Below are 27,056 nucleotides of genomic sequence, written 5' to 3' on the forward strand. Positions count from 1 at the left end.
ATATATATTCCTCTTTCTATAGATATGTCAATGGATGGGAAGGTTGGGGCCGGCGGGGGTATGTAAATGAAGAAGAAGAAGAAGAAGAAGAAGAAGAAGAAGAAGAAAAAGAAGCAGCACGGGTAATTCCTTGGGATATGACCTAACTTAATGGATGGATCCAATCTCCAGCATGGCACAATGAGGAAGATTTCCAAAAATAAATTTCTCATGACACAGGTTGATGAGAACGTCAATACGTTATTTGGGCTTTAAGATCTTATTTGCAATTTTTTTAGTAGCGTTTGCGTACCATATATGTTGTTGCCTGGCTACCTTGATCTGCTATTGGTATTAGCATGTATATTATTATTAAGAAAGTCTATGAGTTTGAGAAATGATATTAATCATAGATTTGCTTGTACACCTTTCCAAGGTGTGTATAAAAACATCCGTCTTTTTTAGATTTACCGGCGACCCTGTCGCTCTCTTGACATATTTGCAAATAGCCACCTTAGCTCACAAGGAATATTCTAAAAACATATTCTATCTTTTTAACAGAAATATCCTTCCTCTCTCCCTATAGTTAGTCTTTCCGCGCCTTACAGATAAATCTCATGAACGACATTATAATCGGAGAAGATATACAATTTTCCCACTTTATATTCATTATAGAGGGACTAATTAGCAAATATTCAAAAGAAGTTGTCAGAATAGGTGCTTATTTGCCAAAAAACCCCTCGCGGAGTAATCCCCCGCTTCCCGGGTCTCGCGCGTCGTGACGTGGTCGGCAGTCTCTCTCAAATATCGATCAACAAACTAACTCTACCGTACTGTTAGCCGTTAGCCACCGCCTCCTTTCCTTCCTACGAAACTAATAATTTTTCCATCTCTTTCTCTCTCTTTCTCCAAAGACACGTCATCTTTTTTTTTTCTTTTCAACCCACCCTTATTCCACGAAATCAACCTGCAGTTCTCTTCCTCCCAATTCCACGAGATCAACACAGGAGGAGAGAGAGGGAGAGAGGAGAAGACTCCAATGGAAAATTACGGCAACCCGTACCCTTACGGCTACCCTCCTCCTCCCCCTCCTGATCATCAACCACACCACGATCTCTATGCATCTCCCTCAATCCGCTATCTCTCCCCTTCCCCCTCCTTCCCATCTCAATCCCCACCCCCTGTTCCCCAATCAAACCACTCCGGCCCGTTGCAGTATCCCCCACCCTTCTATTCATCTCCGCCTCCTTCCTTCGAACCCCATTACCAACCTTACCCCTTCCTTAATCCCAATTCCTCGAGCTTCCACTATGCCGGCAGCTCCGGCTACGACTCTTCTCTCGCCCCGTCGTTGCCTCCCTCCTCCTCTTCCTTGTATCCCGACCCAGCGAACATGCGCATCTCCGATCCCCATTACAGACCCTACCCCTACCCCTATCCTGATCCCTCGAGCTTCCACCATGCCGGCAGCTCCCGCTACGAATCTTCTCTCGCGCCGTCGTTGTCGTCCTCCTCCTCCTCTTCCTTGTACCCCGACCTAGGGAGCATGCACATCTCCGATCCCCGCCCCGTCGCCGGATGGCAGCACGGTTCGCAGCAGGGCTCGCAGCACGGGTCGCAGCACGGATCGCAGCACGGGTCGCAGCACGGATCGCAGCACGGTATGCAGATCGTGCCTGTCAATGCCTCCCTCAAGGTCCTCCTCCTCCACGGGAATCTTGACGTGGTCGTGAGAGAAGCCAAAAACTTGCCCAATATGGATATGTTCTCTAAGACACTCGGGGACATGATCGGCCCGCGCTTGATCCGCCCCTTAAGTGGTAAGTTGGACAAGATGTCGTCGATGACGAGCGATCCGTATGTGAAAATTATGATCGGTCCGGCGGCGATCGGCCGGACTTATGTCATTAGCAACAGCGAGAACCCGGTGTGGACGCAGCACTTCAATCTCCCAGTGGCTCACGAGACGGCGGAGGTAATCTTTGAGATCAAGGACAGCGATGTGTTCGACGCGCAGCACATCGGGAGTGTGTCAATCCCGGCGGAGTCTATTTATTACGGGGAGAAGGTGGAAGGGACTTTCCCTATTCTTGGTAGAAATGGGAAGCCTTGCAAGCCCGGCGCAGTTTTGACTCTGTCAATTCAGTATATTCCAATGGCGAGGCTGAGTTTGTATCATCAAGGTGTAGGGATAGGGCCGGATTACTTTGGGGTGCCGAACACATACTTCCAGCTCAGGAAAGGGTGTAAGGTTACATTGTATCAGGATGCTCATGTCCCGGATGGTTGCCTGCCAGAGTTGAGGTTGGACCATGGGATGTATTATCATCATGGGAAGTGTTGGCAGGACATTTATGATGCAATAAGTCAGGCTCGACGTCTGGTTTACATCACTGGGTGGTCAGTGTTCGATACAGTTCATCTGGTACGTGAAGGCGGCAATGCATCATCTCCCAAACTGGGTGAACTTCTGAAGTCCAAGTCGCAGGAAGGGGTGCGAGTCTTACTTCTCGTGTGGGACGATCCAACTTCAAGAAATTTGGTTCTTTTCAAGACGGTAATGATTCAAATCTGGCTGTCATTTTATTATTTAGCTGAGGATTTCATACCATATCTATCCACTGATAACTTAGTTATAAATCATTCTCTGCATCTTCGAAGCTTCTAGTAGTTAAGAGAGTACATTCAAATTGTTCTTTACTAGAGAAATGGGCGTCTCAGTGTTGATATGGCTTTTAATGAGCACTCTATGTTCTTTAGCAGGATCATGTGTTTGCTTAATATTTGATCAGATTTTGCTCTCACCTTATGTACTCGATAAACTATTGAAGAAGTTGTGGAAGAAACAGAATCCAAATTGAGTTAGATGCTAATAAGAAACCTTCATGCATATAGATTCTTTGTAGCATTTAGACACTAAGAGGGTCTAGCTTTTGCTCTTTTTTCCTCTTTAGACAGACCAATGGGTATTGCCATGATTACCTGTTGAAGCTTCTGGGAAGCACCTATCAGGGTTCAAAAGACTGCCTCTTAAAAAAGCTCAAGGTAGCCCGTATTGCTTGGTCTTGTTTTTATATTTTTAGGAAAATTTGTATATAACACCTTATCTTTTAACGAAATTGTGATTTATACTTTATATTTTCATTATTTGTAAATCGAGTCCTATAATCTAGCGAATATATACGAAAAATATTCCGTTGTTAAATCTGTTAGTTAAACTTAATCAAATATTTGGATTAAGTTAATTATACTAAGAAAATTACAAAAGTACCCTCAACCAAGTCATACTAAAGACATTTTAGTTATTTTATAAATAAGAGCATTTTAATCATTTTAAAATTAAAATTTCTACTTAACGTAATATTTTTACAGTGTTAGTTCAAATATAACCCAAGGTTATTGGATTCGATTTACAAATAGTGAAAATGTAAGGTATAAATCACAATTTTATTAAAAGCAAGGTGTTATATGCAAACTTTCCTACATTTTAATCTGCAGAGTAATTATCTATATTTTATAAAAAAGGACTAAGATGATTGATAATTTAACTATAAACTACTAGCACATTCAGAACTTTGCATTGATAGCATCATAATGTTCTTGATCTCATTTTTATGTGAACATGGTTGCATTGAATTGCTTGATGTGTTCCAATGATCAGGGGTTTCACTAATTCTGTCTAGGCTTTCTATTGCTTGTTCTCTTATTTGTTAGCATAACTGCTTTTGATTTTGATTTTTCTGCTTGATCTGCCATGTTACTAAAGAACCTAATACATACATGGAGGCATCAATGCATTTCGTTACTGCTTTGCTTATCAAAGTTTTTCATGCAGAATGGTATTATGGGTACTCGTGATGAGGAGACACGTCGGTTTTTCAAGCATTCTTCAGTCCAAGTGTTGCTTTGTCCGCGTTCTGCTGGAAAACGTCATAGCTGGGTTAAACAACAGGTTACCTTTTGTGTCACTTAAACTAATTCATGCTATTAACTTATTTATTACACAAAACAGTGGATTTTTTTTTTTTTTGTTTTTTAGTTGCTTCCTGTCTTATGAACTTTTGGTAGAACTTCCAGAGTGCTTAGATAGGTGATAAGTGATAACTAATATTTAAGATGTTCAGAAGATGCAAGCAATATGTTATGTTGTGTCAATGCCTCAATGGTATTAGTATACAAGAAGTAGGACAGTGTCAATTCCTTTGAGCAGGAAGCTAAATCTTGGTGCAGCTAGAGCTGCATGATGTTTGTATTCTTATGCCATCCATGACTTGGGGCATGGCATTTATAGTGGTCTAACATGGAAACTATTTGTTACTTTAGTACTTATAGTTCTCTAATTTTCTTGTGAACAAATGTCGAGATGCTTCATTAGCTACTGTAATGTGATTCTGTCATATTCTGTGTTGTGATACATGCAATATAGCTATGGAGTTGGAAGATTAATGAGAACTTGATTTTCTAGTATCTTGAAATTTATAAAAAAGTTGAAAAATGCAGATGTTCATGCTCTAGTGTTGTGATGTTTAAATTATAGGAGATATTTTATATCTGTGAACCCTTAGATGTGCTGGGAATATTACCTGATTGGTTTATTAAAATGATGAATCTCCTGAATCCTAACACTCATATCCAATGTTCAATATACCAGGAAACTGGAACTATCTTTACTCATCATCAGAAAACAGTGATCGTGGATGCTGATGCTGGCAATGGTAAACAAAAAATCATTGCTTTTGTTGGAGGTCTTGATCTGTGTGGGGGGAGGTACGATACACCAAGACATCCTCTATTTAGGACACTCCAAACATTGCATAAGGATGACTATCACAATCCTAACTTTGCGGTAATATTTGATCCTGTACTGGTCTATTGATGTTTTAATTTCTGCTGTACTTTTTTTAAGTAAACTTCTATTATACAATTTTGGATTGGTCAGTTACTAGAACTAATGAGCCTATCTTTTTTTTTTATGGTTGTTTGTATAATGTAATTATAAAAAAGTTGGCAATTTATTTTCAAAATGTTTAATAATTTACTTATTTAATCTATGAGGATTCTAACAAAGTACCTATTGTAGGGATCTCTCCTCAATATGATATCTGGCACAGCAATATATTTTCAAAATATTTTCCCTCTGTCTCTAGATGATTCACGTTTCATAATATCTAACTATTGATGCCCTTTATTTCTGTAAGCCACAAATATCGAGACAGTTACGGTAGAGAATTTTCATCAGAAAATGTCTTAAAGCTGTCTTATTGTTCTTTATGTGCTCAGCATGTCCTGAATTGATACATACTGCTTGCAAGTATATAAAAAAAACCCACCCACTTCATCAGTGAAAGTTCTCCATTTTCTTTTTCTTAATTTATTTTTCTGATGTCTATTCATTAAACTTTATCCTTTTTCTGTTTCCTTGCAGAGTGTTGATGTCCGTGGTCCAAGAGAACCCTGGCATGACTTGCATTCTAAAATTGATGGCCCAGCAGCTTATGACATTTTGAAGAACTTTGAAGAGCGCTGGTTGAAGGCATCAAAACGTCATGGAATTAAAAAATTAGGAAAGTTGCATGATGATGCATTGCTCAAGATTAATAGAATGTCTGACATCATATATGATAATAATTCACTGTATCTTACTGATAACGATCCAGAGACATGGCATGTACAGGTAAATCCACACCTTTTCTGTTTGTTACTGATTCACATTATTCCCTTAAGGGACATTGTTTTGAGCTTTTCTTAGCTCCATGAAACAGATATTCCGATCAATTGATTCAAACTCTGTTAAAGGATTTCCAAAAGATCCAAAATTGGCTACCAGCAAGGTATCTGAAGCTTCATACTTTTCTATCTTTTTGTTGCATGCTACACATTGCTGCTTTCTGACTATGGAATACTTTATAATTTTACCAACAGAACCTCGTATGTGGGAAAAATGTACTGATTGATATGAGCATACATGCAGCCTATGTACATGCCATTCGAGCAGCCCAACACTTCATTTATATCGAGAATCAGTATTTCCTTGGTTCTTCATTTAATTGGGACTCAAACAAGGACATAGGTAAATATGATATCCTTGGCGAGAGATTCAATAATTGTGGTAATATATATGTTTATTCAACAAAAGTTGGATATCAAGGATTCTTGGTTTGTTATTATTATTGGTTTTTGCGAGTTTATGTATTCTTATGTGTAAGTATTAAATAACTTTTGCCTCTCTTTATCCTCCACTTAAACCAAAAAGTTATGAAAATTGCAATTAACCATAATGAAAGGAAAAAAGAAAAGAAAAATGAAAAAGTGAAGCATTGCCATAGCTGGTAATCCATAAAGCAATCCACTGTTTTCCTTGGAATCTGTTACTATTTGTGACTTTTATCTTTAATGACATGCATATATAGACTGGAAAAGAGATCTCAGATTGCAAAAGATGGCAATCAGCTCTATCATCTTCACATGCCTCTTGATCTACATCACTACATGCCATTGCATAAAAGAGGTGTCTCAAACAGGGAATTTTCCCTTTGTTTGGATCATTTTTCTTTTATTTTGAGATTGTGTCTTGCTTTTTTTTTTTTACTTACATAGTTCTGTTTGTAAAGTTTGATGAACTTTTTTAGAGTTTTAGTTCTTGTTATTGATGTTACTGATACCTTGCTGGAATTTTGGCCACTTATCCATTTGATCTTTTCCTCCTATACAGAATTCTGAAGGATATTTTATTTTGTAGGTGCTGATAATCTAATACCAATAGAAATTGCCCTTAAAATTGCAAACAAGATCAGGGCGAATGAGAGGTTCTCTGCATATATTGTTATTCCAATGTGGCCTGAGGGTAGCCCAACTGGTGCTGCTACACAAAGGATTCTTTTTTGGCAGGTTAGCTCCATGTTGTCTTACTGCATGTTGTTGAAGAAAACTATGGTCGTTGCATATGCTAGACTTATTTTGTGAATTTGACATGGTCTGTGGCTTCCCTTTCTGTATATCAATATTTTTAGTTATGTTCAAGAAAAAATACACTCCTTGAATAAAGTCAAAATATAGCTAGTAAAGACATCTCATGATGTAGGTCGTCATTGTAGTGCAGTGGTTCAGTTCTACTAACCAATTTAGAGATTATAGGTTTGATCCCCCCTATAGACTTTAGGATTGATATTTAATAAAATTTTTACTGGACCGTTATATGCGCATAACTTGAGCTTGTGTTATTATCCGTTTTTTTGCAAGGGTTAGCTTAGTTGTCCAACCTATTTATTAGGAAGAGTTAGTTCCTTTGTCTTGCTTATGAGTAATTTATGAGGTCTTCTCTTGATGCATATCATCAGAAAGTTGTTTAGTTCTTTTTCATCTAACTGACATTTTTTCGTACTTGTCATATAATATACTGTTTTTTCTCTTCAAATGGAAGATTTGATACTTTTTTTTACATAGTTACATTTAAAATTTTCAGTTTGGAGGAATCACAGGGTTTTGTTTTCATGTTGAGAGCTTAAATAATACATCGACATAAAGCTCTGTTGCTGGGTTGCTGCTGCATGACCTTAAGAAGCCCTTTTTCTCTTTTTACCTAATTATGCACAAGATATCATTTATTTGCTTACTTAACATTTCCCTTTTGGAACTCCATATGATCTTTCACTTCTGGTTCTTTTTTTTTTGTGAGTTTAATGCCTTATTCTCATTCCTGATAAACAGTATTCCATATTAACAACATAAAGTTGCATTACAATGCTTTTAAGTTTTAAGTTATTTATATATCAATACATAGAACATACATGACTTATGCATTACTTTGATATTCCTTTGTCTTTCTCATGGTATGTGCAATACCCTTTTTCTTATTTCATTGTAAATGTAACATTGCAGAATAAGACGATGAAGATGATGTATGAGACAATTTATAGGGCCTTGAAAGAAGTTGGCCTTGAGGATAAGTATGAGCCACAAGATTATTTGAACTTCTTTTGCCTTGGTAATCGTGAGGCAGAAGACATAAATAATGCTTCAAATGGAATTCCAAATGCTGCAAGTACTCCTCAAGTAAGAACTCATTCATCTGACAACAGTTTGATATCTTCTGTTACAGTTTTTTTTTTTGGACCAAATATCTTCTGTTACAGTTACTGTATGATTATAGACCATGCAATGCCTATATAAGGAGAAAAGCTCAGCTCTGGCAGCAAATTGGCTAAGAAGTTCCTATCAGTCTGCATTTCAATGGCTGGGCGTGAAAATGGAAATGCATAGCTCTCTCCCATTTCCATTTACACTAGACGAAAAAGGAAAAGAAAATCTTTATAGAACAGATATTGCTAGGCTTGGCAGTATATTATATCAAATCCATTCCCATGTGGAACTTCAGGTCGAGCTCTTAATAGTGCTCATATAGGTCGAGTTTAGGTTGATTTGTTACTTTGCATTTATTGTGGTGAGTTAGCTCAGAAGGCTACTTTCTGTTAATGCTTGAATGGTTCAAAGCTTTGGTTTTGATCTCAAACCCCTAGATAAAACAAGAAATTTGGGCTGAAACGGATTGGTTTTGGCTAATTGTGGCCTGTAAGGAAGATCAAAATCAACAATCTTGCAAGTCTCAGCCTTGATCGATGAGTTTTGGCCTTAGCTTTCAATAACTTTTGACCTGTACTATTCTGTCTCTGGCAAACTTCAAATCATGATTAGTTAACTCTCTGTGTGAGAATCATCTTCTTCCAATCCATAGTTTTGTATATCAAGAGTTCAAGGTGCAAAGTCTAAGGGTAATACTTTAGTCCTCAAAATGATTTGTCATTTGTATACCAGTGGGATTCCAAGTAGTAAGTTCAAATCAAGAAGTTGGTAGAGGTCTTGATGGTTGATGATTGACCTGAAAAAAAAGGAAATTGCACAGGATTTAGTTACTGAGCAGGGAAGTATGAGAAAAAAAAATGGCGATACAAGCCCAGTAAAAAATCCAGATGCTTTGATATCTAATGCTATCAATCTGTTGTCTTGAAAAAACTCGAAGAAATAGAGATAGACTGGTTGCTTCACATGAATTTTGCTACTTTCTCAGGAGCATGCGAGGAAGAGCAGGAGATTCATGATATATGTACATTCAAAAGGTATGATCGTGGATGATGAATATGTGATAATCGGATCAGCAAACATCAATCAGAGGTCCTTGGAAGGTACCAGAGATACTGAGATTGCAATGGGTGCATACCAGCCTCAATATACATGGGCAGGAAAGCTCTCTGCTCCTCGTGGACAGGTAGTATACTTCTGCTATAAACTTTGCTCGATTATCTGAGTGAGGCTTTCTGCAATACCTTCAGAATGCAGTATCTTTCTTTGCAATGGTCTTCTGACAGTCTTGGCTTCATCTTGATGCTTGTTTAATCCAGAATGATCTTAATGGAGGCTATCCTTCTTTGGGTGCTAACCTAGTAACTTTCTGGCTTTCTGCCTCCAATGTTTAACGATCTTAGTTTCCCTTGTCCCATTTGAGGACATTGATACTTGGCTCTTTCATCATATTGTCATCACAGGCTCGCACATTTACATCAATCACCCAATCTTGTTGATGCAGTGTTCACTATAAATTTCATTTAGCCCTTAAAATTTTGATTCCTTTTCATCTGTCAGATTATCAGTGTACCACCTAAAGTTTTTCAGATTATCAAAACACCACCTAAACTTATGATCTTGGTTTCTCTTAAAACTGAAATGTTAAGCATTTGCCTTCCTCAAAATAGAACTTAGTACAGAAACTCAATGCTTGTGAAAGCATTTTATGATGTGCTATCAAGATGTTTGTTCCATGATGATATCTGACTTGGTTTTGGTGACCTTACATGTAGATTTACGGCTATCGAATGTCACTCTGGGCTGAGCATATTGGAGCCCTCGATGAAAGCTTTAGTCATCCAGAGAGTCTTGACTGTGTGAGACATGTTCGGGCTGTTGGAGAACAAAACTGGCGACAGTTTGCTGCTGATGAGATCACTGAAATGAGGGGCCACCTTCTAAAGTACCCAGTGTATATTGATCGCAAGGGCAAGGTGAAGCCCTTACCCGGCTGCAAGACTTTCCCAGACATTGGTGGAGATATATGTGGTTCATTTATTGCCATTCAAGATAATGTTACAATATGAACATAGGCCACAATGTACAGGAATGTTTTAGACCAACAGACGGTTCCGAACATGTCACTTATAGATATTGAACTTTTACTCGAGAAAAGAATGACTTTTGTATATATTAATTAGCTAGCTGATACGTGAAAGTGTGAAACAGATACCTGTTGAGTTGCATTTTCCTCTGTTTAATTGTGAGGCGTTGTGCTTTAAGTACCTCTGTATGCTTAGAAAATGAAAATCAAATACCATTTTTATTTCTTTGCACCCTTAATCAGCAGATTTCTTTTTCCATAGAGATGAAGTGATGCATTGTATAGAAGATGGCCGGTTGAGATTGTTTGGTTCATTCCTGGCAATTATCTGCCGGGAGCTTTACTAATATTGGAGCCACTTTCAGGTTTAGTTTCTTGAAATCGTTTTTGTTTTTTTGATAAATCTCTAAACGTGATTGAATGTTGTACTGCTCATAGATTTCGTCATATTTCCAGAAATTTTCTTCCTGTTCTTCTACCAAGGCTGTTTGGATTACAGTCATTATTATACCTCTATGGGGGCCCACCGACTCATGTGCTTCGGCCTTCGTGCCTTCGTTCCATTGCCTCCCATGAATCCCAGTTCTCGACTTCTTGTTACCTATCTCGGCCTATGCCATGCTTGCAAATTATCAGAAAAGTATGTCTTGCAAAATAAATAATGAAATATAGGGTGTGAATCACAAATACATTAAAAGTTAGGGTGTTAAATATAGATTTCTCTTTCCTTTTAGTCCGCACGAGCACGAGTACGACCAACTAGGAATGGCCAAATCGGCTGTATGGTATGCGAAGCTCCGCAGGTAATCTAAAATTGTTGGGGTCTCTCTGCCCCCAAATTGGTTCGTCAGCAATTAGAATTGGAGAGGGGAATACAATTTCCAAATCCAATGGGAGACGAAGAACAACGGAGGAAGAGGAAAAAGACGAAGAAAACGACGAAGGCGGGAGGAGGAAATGAGATGGAAGGGAGTTGGCCGGCCATCAAACCCAAGAGGGATCTCCAAATCAATCGCCTCAAAGGTACCCATCTGTTCACGGTACGTTCTTCACCTCTCCTTATATTCTTCGATTTTGATGCAATTTTTAGGCTTTCTGCTATTACGTTTCTAAGATTGATTCGAATTGTTAAACAAGTAGGTGAGAATTGCTCGTGGATATGATTAGGGTTCGTTTTCTGAGTTCGAGACTATATTTTAATCGGCAATGGTTTAAATATGAAGCAAACAGAACTCGTTATATCTTGTAGGGTTTCCGAGACCGTGTAGTGACTTTTTTTACTTCATCTTAGCCTCATTTGGCTCATGTGACAACTAGCTACGCCAACTTGTGTACTTCGTTCGCTAGTTATTGGCATGATCCAGTGGAATGCTATCTATTCCTATGCATTTAGTTTCTCCACTGATTTTGTGGTTTTAAATATGCTAAGATACAAAAAGAAAAGAAAAGAAAAAAGAAGAGCACGAGATTGTAGCCAATCCTAAGATGGTCTGATTGCTTCAGCATGCCATAATATGAGGACTTGAAATCTAGGTCATTTGCATATGGGTGAAGCCCAAAACTTGAATTCAATTTTAGCTAGACACGTACAGGTACATGTTTCAGTTTCAGTTCCATTGTTCTCGACTCTTGATGTTGCTAAGAAACAACTGAAAATTCTACGAATTATGGAAAAAGCGAAATACTTGAAAAGATAAAGTTTCAAAGACATAAGGAACAAGTGAAAGAAAAAAAAAAAGTGCCATATGTAAATAATTAGATATTGTGGATGCTTCAGGAATATGCTCTTTTTGGTTCTTTCTTTCCCCCTTCTTTGCTTTGGTTGTCATCATCTTATTGATTGATAGCAGTTTAATTCTTTAATGCATGACTTAAATTTCTGGATAAGTGTATGAACCACAAATCTTGCTAACGTCAACAAGGAAAAATTGGTTTGTTTAGGTTTTGTAACACTCACTACGTATGCTAGGTTAACAAGATTTATATCCGGGTGGTGATGGGCTGTAAGATTCACAGAAATGGGTACTTCAATATGTACAAAATTTTAGTAAGAGAACTTCAGAGTTCACACTATATGAACAAGACTAGTCTGGAATTTCCCAAATAGAAAGTCTAACTACATAAACCCTTTCTCTAGCAGATACACACACATAAAGGGATCCCAAAAAGGAAAGTTTTTTGAACTTTTAGTAGTACTTTTCTCTCCCCCGTTTGGTTCCTGATTAGATAATTCCTTATTCTAGATTAAGAACACAACTCAAGATCTGTAATTAGGCATCAAATTATCCATACTTTAGATTAGAAATTCTATTTAAATCATTCCACACATAAGTTCAATTTTACCCTTGATTTGATTAGTATTATACATGTCATGTCTAAAATCCTCTCTCCTACCACTCATCTATTTCATTCCAGAAACTTAAGGTTTTCGCTCAATTTTCTCACCTATCTCCTCTCTCCTATTATTCACCTATCTCATTTCTTATTCAAATATGCATTTTCTAACTACTTACAAGAAATGAGAATACTCTAATTTGAATTTCTATATTAAGAGAGGGTATTTGGGTCACTCTAATTTGAATTTATGTATTAAGAGGGGTATTTGAGTCACTCTAATTTGAATGTATATATTAAGAGAGGGTATTTGAGTCAATTCCTGCTTCTTTGTACTTATATATTAACTTTACGTCACATCAAGGGTAATTATTATACCACTATTTTAATTTACAACTGAACACCCTAATTTCCTACTCTAGATTAGAGGTATAGTTTTAAAAATAAATAATTACATCGCTACTCTAGATTTCCTTTCAATGGAAACCAAATGTGGCCTTATTTACAGATGCATCTATTAGTCTCAAGTAGCAATACTTTATATGTTATTGCATTGAAGTTATATAACCAGAAATTCAGCACATTCTTCCTATCTATTGTTGAATTTGATCACATTGTTGAAGTGAAACTTTATATTATTCTAATTTATACTTGAAACATTTTAGGTACCAAATTTCTTTAGTACTTCTGAAGCAAAGGCCTTTATTGAGGTGGCAGAGTCTTTAGGCTTCAGTCACCAAGGAAGTCTCGGTCCAGCAAAAGGAGAAGCATATAGAGACAATGACCGCATATCTGTTGCTGACCCAATCCTTGCTGAAAGAATTTGGGATGCTGGCTTAAAAGGAATATTTGAAGATATCAAACTTCCAGGGAAAGTAGCTGTTGGTCTAAATCCTAATATTAGATTATACAGGTGATTATGAATTTGCTTGTTTCTTTTTTCATCTACCATATATCTTCCCTGCATTCATGATTCATATTATTCACAGAAATCCAGTACTAAAGAGAAGTAGACGACATGTATTCCCTGCAATGTCTGTTACCAAGTTTAGATCTGCTCATATCTGATTTGAGAAATGATTATCATCAATACCTGATGAGGGTAAAAGTATAAGCTCTCATAATCAATTGGTGTTCATTTGCAGTGTTTGGTCTAAATTTCCCATTAGCACTTGATGCTGATGTTACATTTCCAGGTATACTGTAGGCCAGCGTTTTGGTCGACATATTGATGAGAGTGTTGATCTTGGAGAGGGACAGAAAACACAGTACACTCTGTTAATATATCTTAGCGGCAAAAGCAGCAATCAGGATTCATCCACACTCGTTGGAGGGGAGACAGTCTTTTATGATCAAAGACGAGGAATTGTGGCTGAGGTATTGCTTAATTTCAAATAAAGTTCTGTCATCCTCTGACCTGACTGGATTTCTTTCTATGTCTCCTCTCTTTGAAAGCATTTTTCATTATCTGGAGAATCATGAGGTTCTGCACTACAGGTAGCTCCAGTACAAGGAATGGCTCTACTTCACATTCATGGAGACAAGTGCATGCTGCATGAAGCTCGTGTTGTTACAAAAGACGTTAAGTATGTTTTGCGGTCAGATGTTGTTTTTGCTAAATGATGTTAAGATTCTCAGTGCCTAGTTATTGTTTTGGGCATAAAGAACTTCTGTAACTCATATGCATACAAGAGTAAATAGTCAGATCTTGAGCTCGAGCAATCTTCATCATGAATGGTAAACAAAAAATTCTGAAATATTTAGTCACTAGCTTCACAGATTTGTGTTTGCTTCTGGTTCAGAAATATTTTTACATCAGGAAATATTGACCAGCTTGAGTGCAACTACACTCTGGTTGTCTACATTTCCCTTCTAGTAAGTTTCTAATTGCCAGAAGCCCCCTTTCTCTCAAGAATGTGTTATCTTCTCTGTTTGATGAAATCGAGTGCCAAGACATTGTTCATGCAAAGCAAACGCAGACAATCACGGGTATCATTGCATTTGTCTAATTGTCTTAAGCCCGTTTGACCAAAAAAGTTAGGACCTTAGAAGAAAATACAACCTTAAACCACCTTGCTAATTCTTCTTCTTGTCTAAATAATTCTTTGGCCTCTATAGTATCATATCTCAATCAATGAGCAGGTTAGTTAAGTAGGGAGGAATAAAACTTACTCAGGAATGTAGGGATCTATTTGTCTGCTGCATGTTTCATGAGGAAAGGCTATTTATATTGATGAGCATATCCAGTTTCCTGTTCGCATTTTTTAGTAGAGAACATTTGTACCACATGTTGTTGCATGCCACCTTGATCTGTTATTAGTGTTAGCGTCTTATAAGATTCAGCAGATCTAAAGGCATGAGAAGTGCTATTAATGTTCAAAGAATGAGAAAGTTGGTCTTCTAATTGGGCATGCTTCTACAAATAAGCTATTTGTGTTTCTGCTTCGCTCATAGCCTAAAATTTCACATATAAACTATTTTATTCATGTTCTTTCCGAGTGTATAACAAGACGCATTATATGGCCGTCCATCAGAAAAATCCAACCTTTGTAATCATGTTTGGATATAGGCATTACCCCATGCCCAAAAACAAGTTAAAAGTTTTGCAATCAACAAAAAATGATGTTACAGACACTATTCGTGTATAGGATTGAGGCAAAAGAAGCACATCAAAAGGAAATAAATTAACAGATACTATAAGATATTAAAAAAAAAAGACACAAAGAAGGCAAACTAAAACTTCTTTGTAACAGAAGGCAACAAAAAAATCTGAAAAACTTGGTAACTAGCCTTCAGTGATTTGTGTCACTTTAGATTCCAACATATCTTACATCATGAAATATTGACCAACTTCGGTCGTCGAGTTTCCTTGTCCACCTCCACTCTGAGACCTAATCTAGCAATTTCAGGTGTCACAACAGACTCTTGCAGCTCGAGTGCGGCTACTTCATTCTGGTTGTCCACATTTTCTTCTAGCAAGTTTCTAACTGCCACTAGTCCCCATTCTCTCAAGAATGGGTTATCTTCATCAAGAACACACTGCTGCAGTAATACTAGAATCCCATTCCGCTGTCTCACCTCATCCTGAACTTGCTTCCTTCTGTGTAAACAATTGCCGATGATAGAGACTACATCACTCCGGTACCCTTTGTAAGGGCAAACCTTTAAATCCCCAGCCACTGAAGGATCTGTAGCTTCTTCTCTCACCATAGATTTCCTGACAATTGCTGGGGGCTCAAGCTCACAAAGAAAAGCTAAAATGAGCTCTAGCAGATCAGCAGAAAGAAGCAAGTCAACAGGAGTCTCCGTGACAGGCGAAGTAGGATGATCCCAAGCACATATATCTCTGAGAATGAGAAGCGAGTATCCCAGAACATCAATCTCAGGAGAGCCAGTTGGAAGAGCAGAGGAACCACGGGAAGTGAAATCCACCATTTCATGAGCTCTCTTCAGTATATTCAGAATATCAAGGGCAAAAACATTGGAGATGATAACTTCTTTAGGCCGCTCACTCAAGCATTTCGATAGAATGCCCAAAAGGAAAGCATGCCTAGTATTAAATATGGTATATTTCAATTTACTACCATTATAACTGTCCATATCATCAAATGCGCCTAACTCTGTGAACAAACTGGAGAAGTTTGGCACTTCAACACAGACTTTAAAGAGAAGCCACTCCAACCATTCCTCTTGATGACCAGCTGCAATCATCAGTTGTAACAGGGAAACAATCTATAATATCAAAGTTCTCTTCTACAAAAGAGTGTAACGAGAAAGAAGTGCAAATAACTAAGGAGTGCAGAGCCACATAAGGATAGCAGAACAGAAATTCCTTACATGACGATCATGTTTGTTGTAGCATAATCACAGAAAATAGAACAATTTAGGAGTATTGAACTGTCAGTTAGACAGGAAACCTAAATTCTTTGATAAGATGATAATGCTTGCATCAACAACAAGGTTACAATTCTCGAATTCAGCTATTTATATTCATATCTGATGCAATTACAAAGACGCCGTTCTCTCAGGAACCCAATTCTCCAAAACAAATTTTTTCAGACATGGCAGCACATGCTAAAAAGAAGAAGACCAGAAAGAATTTTCCAAATTATTAAATTTAGGGTTTACTGAGACATAATAAAGAGTAAAAAGGAAAGAGCCACGCACCTTGCGAAGCAGTGGTTATGATCTCTGCAAGAATGCCCATCCCCTTCCCGGTCGCACAAAGCTCCCCCAACCTCCGTCTCCCTCCATCGGACGAGCAGCACGTGTCCAACACCATGCAAAGCGGATCGCACACCCCCGGCATCCTAACCCTAGCCATCTCCGAGAACCCGCCTGGAAAGAGCCGAGCCCATACGGCGGACCGGTGCGCCTCTCCGGCCAAGGCGACATTCCCAAAAAGCTGCAGCCCGGCTCGGATAACCGCCGCCGCCGCCGGAGGCGGACCAAGGAGGACTCCGGCAACCGTGTCAACGCCACCGGAGACAAGGAAGGAGTCCTGGTTGGAGATCTCGCCGGCGCAGAGGTTCCTCAGGAGACGGAGTTGGGAGAGGAGATACTGGAGGGAGGAGGAGGAGGCGAGGCGGTGCAGGACGGTAGTTAGGGCTCCCGAGGCGGCGAGGCGGGAGCGGCCCTCGGGGGTTCGAGAAGCTTCGAGAAGGGATTCTAAGGTTTCGTCTTCGATGGCCATCTTTTAGGAGTCGATGCCGCGCTTTCTAGCGCCGATTTCAGATGGCGGTTTATCGTCAACACATAGTATTTAGGATGCTGCCAATTAATCGGATCCGGGTACGATTGGGAAGAGATATGATCCGCTAACTGAAGAGGTTAGGGCCCAATTGGTTCCCGATTAGGGGTTTTTATCCGACCATAAGTTCTATTAATATCTCAACTCTAACTATTTCGATTATTTTTTTTAATATATTTGTAAAACTTAAACAATAATCTTTAATAACTTTTATAGAGTTGCCTGAAAGTTGAATAATCACCTCCATGAAAATCTGATTAAACTCATAAGGAATGAGGACGCGAAGACAGCGAACGGAATCAAGAGACTGGAATCTAACTTCTATTCCTCCAGCATCTATGAGATACTTTCATATTGGTCATACCACAGACATTGATGAGCTTTAGATACAGTAGAAGTTTGCAGAAGATTGGACATGCTTAATGAAGTTAATGATAAACTGCGAGATTTGAAATTTGTCAACCTCAAGAACAATTAGCTACAAATACTCGAAGCATAATATCTGCAGCTGTGAAGACAACAATTTGAACAGAAACAACAGCGTGGTTGCATGCTTCCACAGCCATTCTTCTACGATCAGAGGACACTTCTAGTGGTGGCCATTAAGCAGAGGGATACCATTCTGGTTGGCAGCTTTGGTACTTGCAATGTTATCCTCGCCTTTCTTGGCATAGAATCTCCGGTACATAGAGTCGACGCGAGTAAGGTAGAATGTTCCAGGAGATAGCAGGCTCGTGTCTTTGCGAGTCACAAAATCCTTTGCTCCATATCGGTGTTCCATCAGCTTCATTGTCTCAACGAATCTCTCAGGTGAAAACTGAATGAAAGAGACAAAGGATTAGCAACAAATTTCAAACTGTCATGGAAATGAACGAAGTTGTAGAGGGATTCAAATATTCTTCACAACCTAATTCAACATGCATAGAAAATTTACTTTGACTAGAAAATAGAAGTCATAAGGAGAATAACAAGAATGAGTCACACCTAAGAATCAAGACCCTACTTCTGCACAGAGATAAGCGATATATAACAACACATGCATGAATGACCTAACATTAAACATGCTAATATCTAAGCATACGCTAATCTATTCAATTATAGTACAATGGCAAGGTAGACCTGCAAAACTTTCCAAAGAAGATGCTAACAAAAAGGAAACATTCATTAGAAATATGAAATATGCAAGAGTGGTGCACTCAACAATGATACGGAGCACATATTTCAAATGGAAGAATCAGTAGACATACCACATGCCTCGACTCCAGCTTTTGTGAAACGTTCATCACATCAGCTATGTTTGATAGGCTAAACGGATATGAACCATCATTGAATTTAAGTGAAAACATTGTTGAACTCAAGCCACTACCATAGGAGAACATCACAACACGTTGGCCCCCCTGAACATACAATCAAATAATTTTATGTCCCCAAAAAATCTTGTACTGGGAGAGAAATCATTGAAAAGAGAGTTCATCTCTTCACCAGAGTGTTATGCTTGCTATGAAGAACCGAAGCAAATGCTGCATAAAGCGAAGCAGTATACATATTTCCAACTAGTTTTGGTATCAAAGTAGATGGTTGAACCTTTTCATCATATAAGTGCTTTGCAACTTGTTGAGAAGCCTGCAAATTTCAAAGAAAATTTAGCTTCGTGAATTCAGAAATAATGACCCTCAAAAAACATTATGTAAATATGCCCCAAAAGTAATATTTGAAGAACAACCTTTTCAAGCTCGCGGCTTTGGTAGCTTTCCTCAATAGACAAGCTAGAAAAGGGCTCCAGTTTTTCTCTTGCATCCTTCTCAACATAGCTAATGAACAACATGATTGAAAAATCTAAATCATCGTCAAAACTATGTGAAGCTAAATTTCAAATTTAATAAGCCATCTAAAGTTTATTAATAAAAATTGCATTTCATCTGCTCTTCTTTGCTGCCCTTCGATATATCTGTAATTACTAAATAAGGGTATATGATATTGCAATCCTCTTGGGGCTACATAAATAAATATAACATAAACTATTAAGGGATGCTATGATAGTTCTCTATACTTATTTACCAAAAGGATTTTCTTATGGAAGCAAAAGATAACACCATATAAAAAACAATAAATTAGAAGGAAACGATAAATAATAATAGTAATACTTTTTCTGGACAATTACTAAGCGTAACTATAACTAACCTGAAAGACTTTCATTAAAGATCATGTCATACTAAAAGTTCGAAGGTTGAAGGTAGGAACCTGCAATTCCGCGTGAAGTCATTGAAGTACAAACGAGCAAAGCTTTTCTGAACCAGCTGTATGGGAATTCAAGAACCACATAAAAGACATCAGTTACAAGTTCGCTTTAAATGCAAATAGTAAATGATTCACTGCATAATACAAGTCTATTAAACGGCCTTGTCATAATCAGGACGATCGAATAAACATAATCCATATTTCAGTGCATGCTGGCATGAAAACATTTGAGCCTGACCTCCAAAACTATCAATGACCAATCACTGGGTAACGAGGTTTTTATTCAGCTGGGCATAACATGGTCTTTTCGAATTGGGCCCTGCTTAGTACTGACCTGCTTATTTTATAGACTAAAGAGCAAGAAGCCCTTCTCTGGTACGTTCTCACTTGTCATGTACACAGATTCTTAGGAAGCTCGATTAAACAAAGAGTAACGTAATGCATCTATACCTTGTTGTATGGCGAATGAAACACAAAGTAATCTGCAGTGGAAATGGAAAATTGTCTTCCCACAAGGCTTTCAAACCTGAAGATTGAAAATAGTGAATTCAATAGCAAGTAGATGGCGCAGTTTGAAAAATAAGTCATTACATTTTAGAAGTACAACTTACTTGCTACAAAAACGCTTGTAACAGGAATCAAGTGCCATTAGGTAGCATGTCTGAGACAACTTTCCATCAACAACCTGCATAAATTTTGGTATCTGGTTAACAACAAAGCAGCCCTGATTACTGGTGAACAGGATTAACAGATTTATAAGATAATTGTTCAGATCATGTTGTGTAGCTCTGGCAGACAGCGAGAAACAGCTAGTTTTGTGTTTTGACCTTCATGGATCCATTGAATGTACCAAAAAACATTTTACATGCTACAGTTCCAAAGATATAGTTATTGGTTAAGATAATTAAGTTCAAATGAGGTAGCATCGGTAACATGAGCAAGCTAGTTTACAGTAATTAAGACTTCTGGAGCATCAATAGGTAGATGATGTTGAGGAAGGATAATGATCACCATCATAATAAACGAAATCCACATATACTTTTTAAAAGTTATAACTCCAAGTTTTGGAAGCTGAAAATTAGGTTTACTGGAAAGTTAAGTAAATATATTATCGATTCCATCATAGATTTTGGTTTGTAAATTTCCTTCCATTCAACAAAAAACAAAAGAAGTTTCAAGATGCAACTTTTTATCTTGAACAAGGCATACGATACATAACAACATATATAGCCTAATAGCATGAGTCCCAAAAGTGATCATTATGCTACATATGTTACAAATATCGTAGAAATAAGGCTTTCATGTTTAGCAACACCCAGCTATATAGTATAGATAAAAATAAGAAAATATCATCTTTAGATATCCATAGAATTGTAGACCAGTGTCATAAGCACTAAAACAAACTCTACATAGAAGAAAAGAGTAAGATAACAAATGAATGAGAAAACTACTTTCAAAAGAAAACAGAAAAAAAAAGAGTGAGAAAACAAACCGGATATTCACTCGCAAGATTAGGCTTGTAAAAGTCATAAACATGGGCCATGTGAGTTCCCCTAAGTTTTCCTTCAAATGAAATTGGAGCATTTGGCCCAATCAGCATTGCAATAGCAGCTGCTCCTCCAGTAGGCCGAGCTGGACCTTCAGCATAAACCTAACAGGAAATCATAATTATTTGGCATCTGTTTTAATAATAGACAAATCCAATTACATTACCAAATAATTTTTCATGAATGCAGTAATATATATGACAAAACTAATCTAAATGGGAGTTGCTCGGTTCCATAATCAAGTAACAAGTGCCTGCTTTTAAATTAAGAATATCTTATCATACCGCACTATCAGTGCAAACAACAAGTCCATATCGTCCATCCCACGAGCTGCTTTCTACCCAATTCACACAATTGAACAATGCAGCCGTCCCCCCATAACATGCATTTGTTGAGTCAACTCCTTCGATATCAGTATTACCGCATTCCTGTGTTTCATGAGAAAGTTGTTGCATCACAGATTAATGAATAAGTGAAACGTGTGCTGCAATAGCTGTACAAGAAAGAAGAGACACCTAGCTTAGTTAATGAAAGTTGTGTGGCAACAGTGATCAAAGATTAAGAAAAAGAACTATAAACTGAAAGGTACAGTCAAATAAATTTGTTTTTTATTCTACAAGCTGTACATACGACATGTTACTCCATAAACTGTTTCATTTGCAGTTTGAAAAAGTAAAATGCCATAATAAAAAGGGAACAAACAGACCTCAAATATTTGCATCAGCCAAGTTTTAATAGATTTGCTCTTGTCTATCACAGTCTCACTCCCAACTTCCAAGCGGCCAATACATCTTGGATCTACCTTATAATTCTCAAGGAGGGATTTGACCACTGTCAAACTAAACCGAAACCCTTAATCAGTGCAAAATATTGCATGAAAGAAAGATCTCCAATAATTCCCAAAATTAAATCAATCCTAAGAATATTAAATAAGTTGGCCATAAACACCTTTATCTATTTTAATCGACTATTAAAAGGTGAAAATTGATTGCACCACATTGTAATTATTCAGATAATCCCTAGATAGAATGCTACCTCATGGAGATCACATCTTCCAACTCTGTGCAGAAGCCCATACAATCCTGCCCGAGCCCAACTGTGTACTTGCCTTTGCTCGCTCCATCGTACGCCTCGAGCTCTTCCTACAGCCAAACCATCAAGAAGAATTCTTTAAAAAGAACATAAAAAAGATTGATCTCATATTGTCACTCTCTTGTTATCTCAATAAAATCTCATGTAAAACTAAGAAACCTGTCCCTCGAACACATCACATTTCTTAAAAATATTAGCTCTTTTTGCAAGAATTTTTCACCTCAGTGATTGCAAGTAAAACAAACGCTGGCTCCTCAGAGGAAAAGAACAAAGCGATCTGCGGAGCCCCACTTTTGGATTTGTGGGCCTTACTGATACAACTTGAAGTGAATACCAGGTGGGCAGAGCCCGTCTCGGTGGAAGATGAGCTGGAAGGGAAGACTAGTTTCGTGGGGCCACAGAATTACCAACCCACGCAAAACAAAACCTCAATAATCTTCGGATGGACCCCAAAAGAAAACAAACCGAGCACTCGTATGATTACAAACTGTGCCACTCCAGGAAACTCCAGCGATACCACTTGGTACTCCATGCATGCCATAGTCTTTTGAGATGTGCATGTGTTGGTGTCTAAGCTTTGATCAGATCTCTATACTATTAGTTTTTGAGGTTTGATAGGCATCTGATGGCCTTTTTATCTGGCAAAGAATGCTTTTAGTTCTTTATGGTTCTGGTGATCAGGTCCCTCTGACACGTTCAACGTGGGGTGTCTCTGGCAACGACTGTTATGTCATTTATGAGCATTGCTCGGGGTACCTACACTAATCCGAGTAAAATTGTATATCATGGGAAGACCAATGGACATTGTTGATTTAATGATGATTAGATCATATACCACGAAGGCTTGGTCTCTTATTAAAGAACAAGATTAGTGGAGTTATATTTTGAGAAATCGAATCACGAAAGAGACTTGAGGGGATAAAGACTATGTGGGAGCTGCTCTACGTCTGTCATCCACGTGATGGTCGTTCAGCTACATCATCTTACACAGCCATTGAACCAGTGACTGAGTCATTTCAGTGGTTGTTACTGTACAGACGAACTTAAAAAACAAAATTCCTTGCAAGAACACGAGCTCTAGCTTAGCTCTAAGGTAATGGGGTAATAGCATAATGCCAGCGGATTCTCTACAGCCGAATATGTACGAAATTGCTACGACCTGGTTAAGCATAAAGGTGGGGAGAGTTGGCTCCGATCTCAAGCCTGTTTCTACGGGCCTCGACGACATTGCCATCAACAGAAAGCAAAACCCCAACACTCTTCGCGTGGAGGCTAAAAAATAAACAAAGTAAACCAAACGCTGCCTAAGAACTCCAAGATCTGAGAGCAGTAGCAAACACACCTTATTTTCTAAACCCCCCCCCCCCCCCCCCCCCCCCCCCCCCCCCCCACAACAAACCAAACAAAAATAACCTACGAATCGAGATCAAGCGAGAGATGTAATTATTCACCTGTTGAACGCAAGTCGGAGGGAAGTAGATATCCATCGCGAGGATTCCGACGTCCTTCTTCTCCCCATCCATCTCTCCTCCACGGCTTCGATCGAGTCCCAACACCAAGATAGGATCGAGAACGATCACCTACTTGTCGCACACCACGTGCTCGTTCTGTTTCCTCTTAAGAGAGTAAGAGAGGAAAAGGAACAGCGAGTAAGAGATACAAGAAACGATCCTTAGAAGTGCGGATCGCCAATGGCCCCTTTCTTCGTATGCTCTTCACTCTTCACTCTTCACTCTTCACTCTTCACTCGCACTCTTTTGGGGACGATGTAAAATGGTGAGTGCTCCACTCTATTATATAGTCCTTTTATCGGGATTACACATAAGTTTCTCGGCACCATTTTACCTGTAATTACAACCCTGCCACTCCTAGTCCCACCTACTTCGTTCGTATCGCCTGATATGGGAGAAACTATCGGCCGTTGATTCGGATCTGTCGCCTCGAATGGAGCGCCCAACGCGGGATTTGTGATTTGAAAGGTTATTCTATTTCTCACGTGACACAGCCACGGCTTTTAGCCACAACGTGTAGCCAAAAACCCAGTCCGCCGGTTTCGCTTACTAATTAGTACGGCTATCAACAAACCTTCGCTAGCTCGAACACTAAACTATTTGAAGAGCGAACTAGGCTCAGCTCGCTTGAATTTTGCTAAAATTAACTTAATTTATTCTTTTTAATAAAATTCTATTATTTAAATTTTATAATAATATATTGCATCATAGTTGATAAAATACTTTAATCTCAAATAAGATGACTTAAATTCTAATCCTAAATTATATGCGTAAAAAGGTCTTTATTTGTACTGGCCTCTTAAAAGTTAAAACTGTTATAGCTATAAAATATATAAAAAATTAAAAAAATGGGGTGAAAATGCTTGACTCGAAAGGAAATAGGAATAAAAGAGGTGAAAATGTCTCCGTCCGCCTCATCTTTAACCAACCGCTCCAAAACTCTAAATTTGAAACCCGACCGAAGAATCGGGCTCCAAATTTAGAGCCTCATTTAAAAATTTAGAACCCAATTCTAATACCAATTTAACTTTTGAAAATATCAATTTTACTCTACAAAAGTTTAATATAAAAATTTAAATTTTGTCTGCATCTTTTATTAAATAATTTAATTAATTAAACTAAATATATAATTAATTTTGCTAATTATTTTTTAATAAAAATAATACTATTAGAATGTTCTCATCGAGATCTTTAAAATGAGTCTAATATTAAATTATTTAAATTATGTTAAATATTTTATTTTTATTTTGTGTAATATAATTTCATTGTTTTTAATTTAAAAAAATAATAATTAAAATTATTTTTGAAACTATTAAATATTAGTTTTAATATAAAGACATCGATGAGAGTTTTCTAACCATATATTTTTTATTTAAAAATAATAATATTAAGATGACTTATTAAATAATTTAAAATATAATATAATATAATATATATATATATATATATATATATATATATATATATATATATATATATATAAACTAAATAATAAATATCGAGTCCGGTAAATCGGGCTCTTAGCTCCATATTTGAAGCCTTTGGACTCTTGGGCTCTGGACTCTTGGGCTCCAATTATATAACCCTCCCTTGATGGGCTTTGTGAGAGGAAAGAAACCTGCACCAATGGATATATTCTAAGAGGATGTAACAAAAATAAAAGTTTGAAACGCATATGACATATAGTCAGAAAGGATATTTGCTACTTATATGGGCATCACTAAAAGTTGGATATACTGTAAGGTTTTGTTCGCTTTAGTGTAAGATCTGTTAAGTTCTATTCCTCCCAAAAGTGATTTGCTTAGGTCTAATGAGATCGCGTGCCTATTCTATCGAATAATGCTTTCGCCCGAATACAACCCGACCCAGTTGTTATATCGGGTTAGAGGGGTTCCGATCCTAGATTCGGATCCACTGCCCAGTGCCCAATCGGAGTCAAATTGCAATTAATAAAACCAGAATAAAAGGAGACCTTGTTCACGGCCCAATCAGGGTTTTAGCGTCCGAATCTCCGGTTCGCTCCTCTTCCTTTCTCCTTTTCTCCATCGTCTCCTGCTCGACTGCTCCACCTCCAATTATCCAGTCCGAGCAATTCGAGACCCCGATGCATCTCACTCTCGAGTTTGGGTTATGAATCGAGCTCTGCCTTTTATATCTCTTTCTTTTGTTTCATATCCAGTCCTTTTTAGGTTTTCTCATATTGCTTCCTGATTCTTGATGCAGTGGTGGCCTCGAGCTACTCTGCGAATCCATTAAAATCCACCATGTTGATGTCAACCCAAAAGCCGGAGAAGATAAGGTAGTTTACAATCTTGCTCCTTGTTTTATAGGTTTGTTACGTTGATTGATGCCTATTACCCTTTTGGTTGCATTTCCAGTTGACTATGCGAGACCTCTTGGTTTGGGTCAAGTCCAATTTGATCAAAGAAAGGCCTGAGATGTTCATGAAAGCAGACTCTGTGTAAGATCTCTATTGTTTTATATAGATGGAGGAAAAAAGAAGCTTTTTTGTGGTTAACTAATAAGGATTTTTACTTGCAGAAGGCCAGGTGTTTTAGTCCTTATAAATGACTGCGATTGGGAACTGTGTGATAGTCTCGATGCCGTTCTGGAAGAGAAGGATGCGGTTGTCTTCATCTCCACATTACATGGTGGTTAATCTTTGCTTGGCATATAAGGATCCAATTTGACCAGAAGATATCTCAATATGAGGTATAATATGGTTATGAGCTTCTCACAGTGCTTTGTACTAATTTTTAACATTTAAAGGCATTTAAATGTCAAGATACATATACATGTATAAGCTAAATGTTTATCTATTATTTACCTCAACTTATCAATCCCATGTAGGATTTTCTTCAGTGCTTTGAATATTCTGATACATAGCTAGTCTTCCTCTTACTGGTTTACACGTGTTATTAAACCTTTTGTTTCATATTTTAGTTCTACTTCTTATTGATGGGGGACCTTAATATTTAACACTTATCTGTTGTCAGAACTAGGCATTAGCAGGTAACCCCACAACATAAGATCTGGCATCTAACTATGCTGGTGAGCTTGTTAAGGAAATACAATATTTGGAAAAATGATAGAAATCATTGGTCCTTTCATTTAAAATCAGAAATTAAGAAGTAAAGGTAGATAGATGACCACTTTGAGGGGGTTGGACCTCAAACTATCAATTGAAGCAGCTCTGGGTTTTTGCTGATAGTTTTACCAGAAGGGAAACACTGTAATGTAGTTAATCATTCCATTAAGAGGTTTTTGAGATCTCCATATTAAGGAAATGAGAAGTCTGATACGTGGTTTTCCTATCGAAGACTTGTCCGCAATGATTTGAGAGGAATGCTTTATGTTTGTCTTGTTTCCCCATTTCCTACAAGCTAGGCCCAGTTTTTTCACATTTGTATCGACGAGATGCTGTTATTAAGGAAACTACCATT

General features: G+C 37.8%; 4 protein-coding genes across 4 annotated transcripts; 3 read left to right on the forward strand and 1 right to left on the reverse strand.

The window, feature by feature from the left end:
• The first annotated feature begins 939 nt into the window (after nucleotides 1–939).
• LOC140766968 (phospholipase D gamma 1-like) lies at nucleotides 940–10,367 on the forward strand. The gene is made up of 10 exons (XM_073106693.1): nucleotides 940–2,536; nucleotides 3,815–3,931; nucleotides 4,631–4,825; nucleotides 5,405–5,653; nucleotides 5,742–5,810; nucleotides 5,902–6,049; nucleotides 6,719–6,867; nucleotides 7,858–8,031; nucleotides 9,044–9,241; nucleotides 9,831–10,367. Exons 1-10 carry the CDS (start codon nucleotides 1,019–1,021, stop codon nucleotides 10,122–10,124), a joined length of 3,111 nt encoding a protein of 1,036 aa, XP_072962794.1. The 5' UTR covers nucleotides 940–1,018; the 3' UTR covers nucleotides 10,125–10,367.
• A 567-nt stretch (nucleotides 10,368–10,934) lies between these two features.
• On the forward strand, nucleotides 10,935–14,203 carry LOC140767205 (uncharacterized). Its single transcript, XM_073107039.1, has 4 exons — nucleotides 10,935–11,181; nucleotides 13,141–13,388; nucleotides 13,672–13,852; nucleotides 13,973–14,203. The coding sequence occupies exons 1-4, from the start codon at nucleotides 11,032–11,034 to the stop codon at nucleotides 14,096–14,098; spliced, it is 705 nt and encodes a 234-aa protein (XP_072963140.1). The 5' UTR covers nucleotides 10,935–11,031; the 3' UTR covers nucleotides 14,099–14,203.
• An 807-nt stretch (nucleotides 14,204–15,010) lies between these two features.
• On the reverse strand, nucleotides 15,011–23,906 carry LOC140767090 (hydroxymethylglutaryl-CoA synthase-like). The gene is made up of 14 exons (XM_073106872.1): nucleotides 23,554–23,906; nucleotides 22,046–22,152; nucleotides 21,717–21,849; nucleotides 21,295–21,438; nucleotides 20,956–21,114; nucleotides 20,075–20,148; nucleotides 19,914–19,989; nucleotides 19,467–19,522; nucleotides 18,949–19,036; nucleotides 18,708–18,848; nucleotides 18,473–18,622; nucleotides 17,860–18,042; nucleotides 16,643–16,880; nucleotides 15,011–16,176 (listed from the first exon to the last, which is right to left on the reverse strand). The coding sequence occupies exons 1-14, from the start codon at nucleotides 23,623–23,625 to the stop codon at nucleotides 15,308–15,310; spliced, it is 2,490 nt and encodes an 829-aa protein (XP_072962973.1). The 5' UTR covers nucleotides 23,626–23,906; the 3' UTR covers nucleotides 15,011–15,307.
• Nucleotides 23,907–25,593: 1,687 nt separating this feature from the next.
• LOC140767179 (ubiquitin-related modifier 1 homolog) lies at nucleotides 25,594–26,445 on the forward strand. The gene is made up of 4 exons (XM_073106998.1): nucleotides 25,594–25,740; nucleotides 25,837–25,912; nucleotides 25,992–26,074; nucleotides 26,155–26,445. The coding sequence occupies exons 1-4, from the start codon at nucleotides 25,718–25,720 to the stop codon at nucleotides 26,270–26,272; spliced, it is 300 nt and encodes a 99-aa protein (XP_072963099.1). The 5' UTR covers nucleotides 25,594–25,717; the 3' UTR covers nucleotides 26,273–26,445.
• The last annotated feature ends 611 nt before the right edge of the window (nucleotides 26,446–27,056 follow it).

This window comes from Typha angustifolia, chromosome 9, assembly GCF_048772165.1.
Source record: "Typha angustifolia cultivar Huaian chromosome 9, ASM4877216v1, whole genome shotgun sequence".
Classification (NCBI taxonomy): domain Eukaryota; kingdom Viridiplantae; phylum Streptophyta; class Magnoliopsida; order Poales; family Typhaceae; genus Typha; species Typha angustifolia.